Source organism: Rhinopithecus roxellana, chromosome 15 (genome assembly GCF_007565055.1).
Source record: "Rhinopithecus roxellana isolate Shanxi Qingling chromosome 15, ASM756505v1, whole genome shotgun sequence".
Taxonomy (NCBI): Eukaryota; Metazoa; Chordata; class Mammalia; order Primates; family Cercopithecidae; genus Rhinopithecus; species Rhinopithecus roxellana.
Window position 1 is genome coordinate 127,771,496 of NC_044563.1, and position 10,579 is coordinate 127,782,074.

Consider the following 10,579-nt stretch of genomic DNA (forward strand, 5'->3'; position numbering starts at 1 on the left):
TCTCTGAGTGGTCTGGGCATGCCCACCTCTCTAGTTTACCACAGGTGGGAAAGCCATGTGGTTAAGGGCACAGGCTCTGGATCTACAGGGCCAGGTTTGAATCCCGGTTCCACTTACAAATGTTGTAAACATGGGCGAGTCACATAGTTTCTCTATGCCTCAGTTTCCTCATCTGAGAAATGTAGAGAAAGACATTGGCCTGTCTCAGGATTATTCCATTGTCGTGATGTAGCTGTTATTTATTAGCACTAGATTTATTTGATCCAGTGAGACACTAGATCAAACCAAGCAAACTTTGGTCCTTGGTAGGCTCCATTTGCCATCTTGCTGGCCCTCATGATAAAATATGAGTCCACATCTTTTCTAGTCTTTTCTCTAAGAAGGATCCTTGGTATGCCTCCTCCTTCCAGGACTGGGAGAACGCTACTTCTACTTCCGACCACAAAGCTGACACAAGATTGTTAACCTGCTTTCCTGGTCTTGAACTTCTTTCCGTGGGAGGCAGAACATCTACACCATGACTCCAGCGTTCCAACTCAAAGTTGGCTGTCCCCCACCCCCATCCCACCCGCAGTCAGCCTGCTCTCAGCACTCCCTCCCCTTGTAACCATTGTGCATTTAACTTGGCATTTTTGTTCCGGTTTACATTTCTGGGTACTCTGATATAAAACCTTTGACATCAGTTTGGTTTAAAAGCATTTATTCAGTGGTTCTTATGGCCGAGTACTGTGCCAATATGCTTTGTATCTTCTAGGCATTATCACTGGACTGTGTGTCTTTCCTCCCAGCAGTCTAGGAGTGGGAACGGGCTCTCCTCTCTATCTCCCCATTGCAAACAGTAGGGACTGCAAAATCATTGGTTCACTGGCCAACTATTGGACGCACGGAACTGTGAAGGGAGAACAGAGTCGGTCCCCTGGATACAGTAGTCCTCTATTCTTTATTAAGTTTAAAATGAAATTCCCATCTTCTTAGGGGCTCACTCTGAAAATCACTGAGGGAATAACCTCTACTCTTATTGATAACAACTCTTGGCTTCTCCGACTTCTCTGAATTGTTTGTGCTTTATGTCCTTCCAATTTGTCCTCCAGTTAGTAGCTTCTTGACCGACTGTTGGGGGTAAGTGAGGACTGGACAATGGGGAAAATAAAATCTTCCATGAGCTCAGGATTTTTTAGATGATTCACCTCAGGTGTCAGGGTCTTGAAGCCTTGGGATCTGTTCCCTGCCCCTTAACAGCTGTTTGGTTTCCTCAGCTGGAGAACTAGCCCTTCCTTCCTAATCAGCTCACACAGGAGATGGACCTTTTGGTTAGGAGAGGATTTCTGTGTCTACACACAAAGGATACACATAGTCTCACTCATCCCTGACAAACAGATTTGTGCCTTGGATTCTGTAGTGAAAATATTTTGTCTTCTTTTTTTCTTTTATTAAAACTTGCACATTTTTTTGTTGAAGACTGCTGAAGGATGTTGGGTGGTCCTTCTCCTGATATCCCCAAATGGGCACTAGGGCCGTAGCTGGAAACGAGGTGTGAACTATCTTCCATTGTAAGGAGACCCACCAAGCCCTGGAGGTCCCTGGAAGCCACCCCCACCCAGACTGGTTAGGAGGTAATGAGTAGCTCCTTCTACCATCAGCCACTTGTATCCCTCCTGCAAGTCTACATAAGAAAACTAGGAAGGGGGTGCTATGGTTTGAATCTATGTGTTCCCCCAAAATTCATTATGATGGAACCTAAGACCCAATGTGATAGTATCAAGAGGTGGGACCTCTCAGAGGTGATTAAGTCATGAGGGCTCCACTCTCACAAATGAGATTACTGCCCTTGTGAAAGGGTTCAAGGGAACTAACCCGGCCCTTTTTGCTCTTCTGCCTTATGCCATATGAGGACACACTGCCCCTTCTGCCACGTGAAGATGCAGTAAGAAGTCACTCACCAGACACCAAGTGCTGGTGCCTTGATTTTGGACTTCCCAGCCTCCAGAACTGCAAGAAATACATTTCTTTGTAAATTACCTAGTCTAAGTTTGTTACAGCAGCAGGAATAAACTAAGATGGGGGTGTGTAAAGAAGGAGGAGTGGGGAAGAAAGCCATGAGTGTGAGGCATTTATGTTGAGAAATTATTTCTTCTCTTCCCCCTGGGTGAGGTGAAAGTTATATCCCCACTCTCTCACCCCCAGCAAGCCCGGTGAGGCGAGGCTTCAAGAAAATTACTTGTAGCAATTGGAGGTGCCTTGGAAGGGGAGACTGACATCTTGGGCCCCAGTTCGATGACTTCCTGATCTGCCCTGGGCCCCACTAAGCAGGAGAGAGAGAACTGAGAAATGGCAGGGCAGGGTGGGAGTGTGACCAAGGCAAGTATGAACATGTCACCCATGGGCCTAGAGGTCATAGGGGAAGGTAGCTTGAGCCACTTAGAGCTTCTGGCTGGGCGCAGTGGCTCATATCTGTAATCCCAGCACTTTGGGAGGCCAAGGTGGGCGGATCACGAAGTCAGGAGTCCGAGACTAGCCTGACCAGCATGGTGAAACCCCGTCTCTACTAAAAATAGAAAAAATTAGCCAGGCATGGTGGCGTGCACCTGTAGTACCAGCTATTCAGGAGAATGAGGCAGGAGAATTGCTTGAGCCTGTCGGGTGGAGGTTGCAGTGAGCTGAGGTTGTGCCACTGCACTCCAGCCTGGGCAACAGAGTGAGACTCCATCTCAAAGGAAAAAAAAAAAAGAGCTTCCAGATGAGAAGGGGACTCTGGCAATGAGTTGCCATGGTGCTGTCACAAGTACCCCTAGAAGTGGAAGCTATGGGGAGCAGAGAGGTAGGACCAGAGCCAAGTCTCCTGGGTCAGGGAAGTGTGCTATGCTGGGACCTGGGAGCCCTGAGGAGAGCTCTCACATGGGCTCCTCGAAAGAGCAGGGATTTGAACACCAACCACATTGAGGGTGTTTAGAGCTAGTCCATGCTGCCCTGAGAAGCAGAGTAACCTATGGGGAGAGGAACCGCAGCAGTCAGTTATAAGAGACACCTCCTTCCAGCCCTCTGCCTCCTTCCTACTGACCAACTAAAGAAACCAGGTCTTGAAGAGTGGGTAGAGGAAGCACCTCCGAGCCTTCATGACCGAGTCTTAGCTTAAACAAACTGTACTCATAGGAGGAGAGGACATGATGTGTAAATCAAGTTTGAGATTAAAGTTTTAACTGGAGTAGTTTTCTCCCCCAAATGATCAAAATGAAAATGAATTTATAATCACATATAATAAAAGGTCAGTAGGCAGAGCAGTTCTTGGATTGGTCAATTAATTTATTCAATAATGTCATTGGGAATAAGGTCCTTTCTAATTCTGTTGGCTGATTCTTACTCTCGCTACCTCATGGTCCCCAGGTGGCAACCACAGTTCCAGCTGTCATATACAAACAACAACCTCCAAGTCATAACAAACCACTCCAAACTTAGTAGAGTAAAACAGCCACCATCTTACTTTGCTCACAGATTCTGTGCTTCACAAATTTGGACAAGGCCCAGCGTGGGGGTGGGTAGCCTACCGCTGCTTCACAATATCTGAAGCCTTGATTTCTCTTCCACACTGCTTTTTAAAAATGTAATTATTTATTTGTAATGAACAAGTAATAATTCTACATATTCATGAAGTACATATTGATGTTTCAATACATATAATGTGATCAGATCAAGGTAGTCAGCATGTTCATCTTAAACATTTATTATCTATTTGTGTTGGGAATATTCAATTTCCTCCTTCTAGCTCTTTGAAACTCTGTATTATTAACTATAGTTATCTTACAGTGGTGTAGAAAACTAGAACTGATTCCTCCTATCTAGCTGTAATTTTGTATCCTTTAAAAAATCTCTCCTATCTCTTTCTTCCTCCTACCCTTCCCAGTCTCTAGTATCCTCTGTTCTACTTTTTACTTCTAGGAGATAAACTTTTTCTGCTTTCACATCAGTGAGAACATGAGATGTTTAACTTTCTGTTTCTGGCTTACTTCACTTAACATAATGTCCTCTAATTCCATCCATGTTGCCACAAATGACAGGATTTCATTGTCTTCTAATGCCGAATACTATTCTATGGTGTACATATATCACATTTTCTTTGTCCACACATCTGTTGTTGGACACCAAGCTCGGTTCCATATCTCGGCTACTGTGAATAGGACTGCAATAACCATGGGGGTGCAGATGTCTCTCCAATATAATGATTTCTTTTCCTTTGGATAAATTCCCAGCAGTGTGATTGTGAGACCATATGGTAGTTCTATTTGTAGTTAGGAACCTCCATCTTGTTCTCCATAGTGGCTGTACTAGTTTGCATTCCCACCAACAGTGTATAAGAATTCCCCCTTCTCTGCATCCTCATCAGCATTTGTTAGTTTTTGTCTTTTTAATAATAGCGATAACTGTGGTTTTGCTCTGCATTTCCCGGATGATTAGTGATGTTGAACATTTTTTTCGTGTATTTTTTAGCTATTTGTATGTCTTCTTTTGAGAAATGTCTCTTCAGATCCATTTATGAATTGGATTTTTTTTTTTTTTTGCTATGAAGATATTTCAGTTCTTCATAGATTCTGGAGATTAATCCTCTTTTGGATAAGTAGTTGGCAAATATTTTCTCCCATTCTGAAGGTTGTCTTTTCGCTGTGTTGATTATTTCCTTTGCTGTGCAGAGCTTTTTAGTTTGATATAAACCCATTTGTTTATTTTTGCTTGTGTTATCTGTGCTTTTGAGGTCTTATTCATAAAATTTTTTCTCAGAAGAAAGTCCTGAAGCATTTCTGCTATGTTTTCTTCTAGTAACATTATTGTTTCAGGTCTTACATTTAAGTCTTTGATACATTTGGAGTTGATTTTTGTAAAGGGTGACATGTGGGGAGTCTAGTTTCATTCTTTTGGATATGGATATCCAGTTTTCCCAGCACCATTTATTGAAAAGACTGTCTTCTCCCCAATGAGTGTTCTTGGCGCCTTTATAAAAAATCAGTTGGCTTCAGATATGTGGATTACTTTCTGAGTTCTCTGTTCTGTTCCATCAGTCTATGTGCCTGTTTTTATGTCAGCACCATGCCGTTTTGCTTACTACAACTTTGTAGTGTATTTTGATGTCTGGAAGTGTGATGACTCTAGCTTTGTTCGTTTTGCTCAGGATGGATTTGGCTATTTGGGGTTTTTATGATTCCATATATATGTTGGCATTTTATTTCTATTTCTGTGAAAAACATCATTGGTATTTTTATTGGGATTGCACTGAGTTTGTAGATGGCTTTGGGTAGTATTGTCGTTTTAACAATATTAATTCTTCTGTCTCATAGGCATGGGATGTCTTTTTATTTGTTTGTACCCTCTTTAGTTTCTTTCCGCAGTGTTTTGTAGTTTTCCTTGTAAAGGTCTTTCACCTCCTTGGTTAACTTTATTCCTGGGTATTATTTTGTAGCTATTGTAAATGGGATTGCCTTCGTGATTTCTTTTTCAGCTAGTGAATTTGTTCATGTACAGAAATGCTACTAATTTTTGTGTATCAATTTTGTATTCAGCAACTTGACTGAATTCGTTTTCAGTTCTAAGAGTTCTTTAGTCAAATATTTAGGTTTTTCTGTCTATAAAATTATGTCATCTGCAAACAAGGGCAATTTGACTTCCTCCTATTTAATTTGGATGCTCTTTATTTCTTTCTCTTGCCTAATTGTTCTGAATAGAACTTCCAGTCCTACGTTGAATGAGTGGTGAGAGTGGTAATCCTTGTCTTGTTCTAGTTTTTAGAGAAAAGGCTTTCAGCTTTTCCCCTTTCAGTAAGATGTTAGCTGTGGTGGACTGAGTTTTAATAATAGAAAATAAAGGATAAAGCTTTGAAATCTGCCTAGGATGCAATTAAGGATGCAAAGGGCAGATTTGATTGAGCTTCAGTGAAGGAGTAATTAAATTAGAGAAAAATGAAACTGCTTTGTGTTCATACACCATTGAGTTGAGACAGAGCAATATACTGGTTACAAGCCTTTGGAATATGATTTGTTCCAAAACGGACACTTACATCCTTAAAAGAAAAGTTTATTTTACTTTTATATGATATGAAAGTAATTATCAGTTATAATTACTTTTATACGATAAACTTTTCTTTAAGTGTCCCTTTGAACATGTTCAAATTTTGCAATTTTTTGTTTTCAAACCATTTTGCCATCAAAGAACACAACATGGGAGGTGAACAAGGAGAGTAAAGGCAAAAGTAATTATCAGTTATAATTATATTTTATCAGCTTTATATTTATATATATAATTATAACTGATAATTACTTTCATCAGTAAGAAATTGTAAAAGTTTCTGGATGAAAACATAGATTTTTCCTAATACCTTAATCAGGTGCTATCTTAATCAGAAGCAAATAATAAAAATCACTTGGTGTCGGGTCTTAATAGATTTTTATGCACTTTGAGATGAGAGTTAGAGATGAAGATGTAGGATTATTGGTCTATAAACTCGAAGTCCACCAAGAATCCAGAAAATCATGTCTATTGAAAACTTCTCAGACCAGACATAGGAAATGGAACATCTATGGAGCTATTCTAGAATTTATTTCCATCTTGACTGATTTGGTTCAAATATTCAACCTAGGGGAGCTCCAATTCATTATTTTGGATCTAATGAATTCCTATAGAGCTTTAGTACCTTTTCCTCTCTCAATCAGGATAAATGTAGCTAGCTGTTGTAGATTACCACCTTGTGGATGGCACCAGGCATGGCTTCCCTTGCCTGACAATTACTTTCCTTGCCTGGTCACTGGCCACCAACTGTGGTCTTAACTCTGCCTAAGAATTCCTTTTCTACTGTCCCTGACCATGGTCTCAACATAGTTTCACATGAAATTCTCTTGTTTGGCCATGATCCTGGCTCTGTTTATTATTCTTTGTGTCTAGCTTGGTTAAACATGTTCAAATTGTGCCACTTTTTGTTTTCAAACCATTTTGCCTTTAAAGAACACAACATGGAGGTGAACAAGGAGAGCAGTTTTTGCAAAGAGGAGACGACACTGGTTGGAAAGCATTTATGGTGCAGCTATAGCTCAAAGTATTCATCTGTGAGTTTTGCAAGTTCAGCATATCTTTCTTTCTCCGCTTTCATGGGTGCCCTGGGGCTGCCTTCCCTTCTCCAAACTGTACGGAAGCAGAAACATACTTATGATCTGCTGGCCTAACAGGAGAAAAGAAAACTCTGATGCATGCCTATATTTAGCTAGAGTTTTCCATCCCCAAAGGCAGGTAAGCCTGGAGCTAGTGAATAGGGAAGAGGAAGAGGAGGTGGAGGAACAATGCAGATGGGAGTGTTTGAAATGAGGAGGGAAAAAAACCCAGCCTCGGTAAGGACTTGGGTTGGAGCAAGTGGTTGGTCCTTAGTAACCACCAATTCATCCATTGTCCATGCACAGCCTGTTGTCCTACAGTGCTGGATCCCTGTAAGGCCCTACATAGAAGTTGAGAAACTTGGGACGCTTGTGTAAGGGAGGAGCTATGAAAGGAAAACTGCATCACTGTCCGAGGAAGAACAGTTCAGAACCACTCAGAAACAAAAGATTTTTTTTTTTAAACCAGGGAAGCCATGGGCATACTCCCATTGTTACATACTTAGTGAACAGAGCTGATTTTCTAGCTTGTGGGTGAAAATGATGCATTTCACCTGAATTTTAAGCTCTGTGGCTGCCAATTTAAGGGGGGTTAATCTTCCAATTGATAATATTATTTTTACAGATTCAGATAAATTACAAGGTTAAAAAATAATATTCGACCTGGATGATGTATTATGATGTATATTTGGGTGTTCAGTTTGCTCTGGATGTAAGATTTGGCATTCCATTGATTTAATATTCAGGGTTGGCTAATCTGAATCTGTGGCTGATGATAAACCAAGCCAGCTTTGCAGGTGGTTACTAGTGACTTCGCTGGAAATCCAGCCGTCCAAGTTCTGGCTCCAAAGTATGTGTTTCTAACCTCAGATTCATGCTTGATTGCTTTTGTAGAATTAAGTATACAGAGATACATCATCAAAACGACTACCAGGATTTCTTGAGTCAATTTTAGGAGAGAATTATGTTTCTATATCTGTGTGTTTTTGTGTGTGTATGTGTGTATGCACTGCAAAAATGTGGAAGATGTGATTATAACACTAGAGGACGTTATAATCTCGTTAGAGAGGTAACATATAATGTTATAGGTTTATCTTTAGCATTGTCCAATGACTAAGCTATCTCACAAGTATTTCTTGGTCCCTGAATATGTGCTTATATACATACATAACAGGACATTAACTCTGGAAAGAATGAGATCATGTCTTTTGTGGGAAAATGAATGGAGCTGGAGTCCCTCATCCTCAGCAAACTAATGCAGGAAGAGAAAACCAAATACCACATGCACTCACTTATGAGTGGGAGCTAAATGATGAGAACTTATGAATACAAAAAAGGGAACAACTTGAGGAGTCTACTTGAGAGTGGAGGACAGAAGGAGGGAGAGGAGAAGAAAAGATAACTATTGGGTACTGTTTTTAATACCTGGGTGATTAAATAATGTGTACAACAAACCCCATGACATGATTTTACCTATGTAACAAACCTTCACCTGTACTCCTGAACCTAAAGTAACAGTTAAAAAGCAGTAACAATAAAAAAAGCCCAGGGCACTAAAGTTGAGGTTTCAACTGAGGTAATAGATATGGTTTGCCAAAATGAGATGTGAGATGTGGGAAAAAAAAAATACAAGATTTTCGAAAGCAATGGTTATGAAGAGTTCCATGGCTGGGTGTGGCAGCTCACGCCTGTAATCCCAGCACTTTGGGAGACAAAGGTGAGAGCCTGGGAGTTCAAGACCAGCCTGGGCAACATGGCAAAACCCCGTCTCTAGAAAAAGTACAAAAATTTGCCGGGTGTGGTGGCAGGCATCTATAGTCCCAACTACTTGGGAGGCTGAGGTGGGAAGTTTGCTTGAGCCCAGGAGGAAGAGGTTGCAGTGAGCCAAGATAGCACCACTGCACTCCGGCCTGGGTGACAGAACATGACCCTGTCTCAAAAAAAAAAAAAAAAAACAAAACAAAAAATGCTTCCACGATTCTTGGATCACCTAAATCAGATCAAGTGCAAAGTGTGAGGATTACATTTTGCACACAGGATTTCACTAGAGAAAACTGAGCTTTGACCCTACAGTGAGAGAGAGAGAGAGAGAGAGAGAGAGAGAGAGAGAGAGAGAGAGAGTGTGTGAAGGCACCTGCTTCCTCCCTGCCAGTCTAATTGGAGGGGAGGGGAGAGGGAGGAGAGGGGCTTCAGGTGATTAAAAGTGCACACTATGTGCTCCTTGCAGGTAGAGAACACCTCAGATATCTAAGGCAGCTATGGCAGGAAAGAGAGAGTAGAGAGTCTAGTATTGTGTGTTTCTCTGAACCTTTCAGCTGTTGGCGCTGATGGGGTAGAGTTGTTTATGTCCTGCCTGAGGGAACAGCCTGGCAGGACATAAACTACCAAGAGCCAGGGCTGAGGGGATATGGAGAAAAATACCTACTTCTTGGGACCTTGGTCGGAGCCACACAAGTAGCCTCCAAAGAGCCCTTGGAAACACCTTCAGCTTTAAGCATGTTGGACCCAGAGAGTCTGATGCCAACTTGCAGTAGTTCCCAGTTGCCAGCCAAGCAGGAACTTCCAGTAATTTCGGCAACCTTTCTGCTTCAGCCTTCCTGGCCCAAAGCTGGTAGTCAGTGGGGAGGAGATCAGTAGAGAAAGGGAGAAAGCACTCACTAGATCCCTTTCCCTGAGGTCACTGCAGCTCTTAGTAAAGATGGGGAAAGAAGCAAGTTCCTTTTTGAGGCAGTGGAGTATAGTGGCTGAGAACACAGATGCAGCAATCAGACTCGTTCAAATCCCAGCTCTGGCAGCTGTGAGGAGGTAATTATTTTCTCCATGATTTGGTTTCCTCCCCTATAAAGTGGGAGTAGTAATAGTACACACATCATCAGGTTTGTGTTTTTCTAGGTAAAATTTATTTTTTGTAGGTTTTAGATTTACAGAAAAATTAAGAAGATGGCACAGAGAATTTCCACGTATCCCACACCAGTTTCCTTAACACTTCACAATAATTTGGTACATTTGTTACAATTAATGAGTCCATATTGATAGATTATTATTAACTAAAGTTTGCACTTAATTCAAATTTCATTTTTATTTATAAAAGATTCATTTCCGGTTCTAGGATCCTACACAAGATACCATATTACCTTTAGCTGTCATGCCCCTTAGTCTTTTCTTAGCTGTGGTAGTTTTTTAGACTTTCCTTGTTTTTGATGACCTTAACGGTCTTGAGAAATACTGGTTGGGTATCTTGTAGGATGTCTCTTAATGGGGATTTTTCTGATGTTTTTCTCATAATAAGACTGGGGTCATAGTTTTTTCTGGGAGAAAGACCACAGAGGTAAAGTGCCATTATCGCCACATCATACCAAGGGTACTTAAAATCAAGGGCGATTTATCTTTGCTAATGTTAATCTTGATCACTTAGCTAAGGTATTATTCAGGTTTCTCCACTGTGAAGCTACTCT

General features: G+C 41.2%; 1 protein-coding gene across 1 annotated transcript in view; it reads right to left on the bottom strand.

Moving 5' to 3' along the window:
- C15H11orf53 (chromosome 15 C11orf53 homolog) overlaps window positions 1–9,622 on the bottom strand; it is a 48,832-nt gene extending 39,210 nt beyond the window's left edge. The window contains exon 1 of the mRNA XM_030918659.1: window positions 9,550–9,622. Coding sequence (XP_030774519.1) covers window positions 9,550–9,622 — 73 coding nt within the window. The remainder of the gene's footprint in view (window positions 1–9,549) is intronic.
- Between the last annotated feature and the right edge of the window lie 957 nt (window positions 9,623–10,579).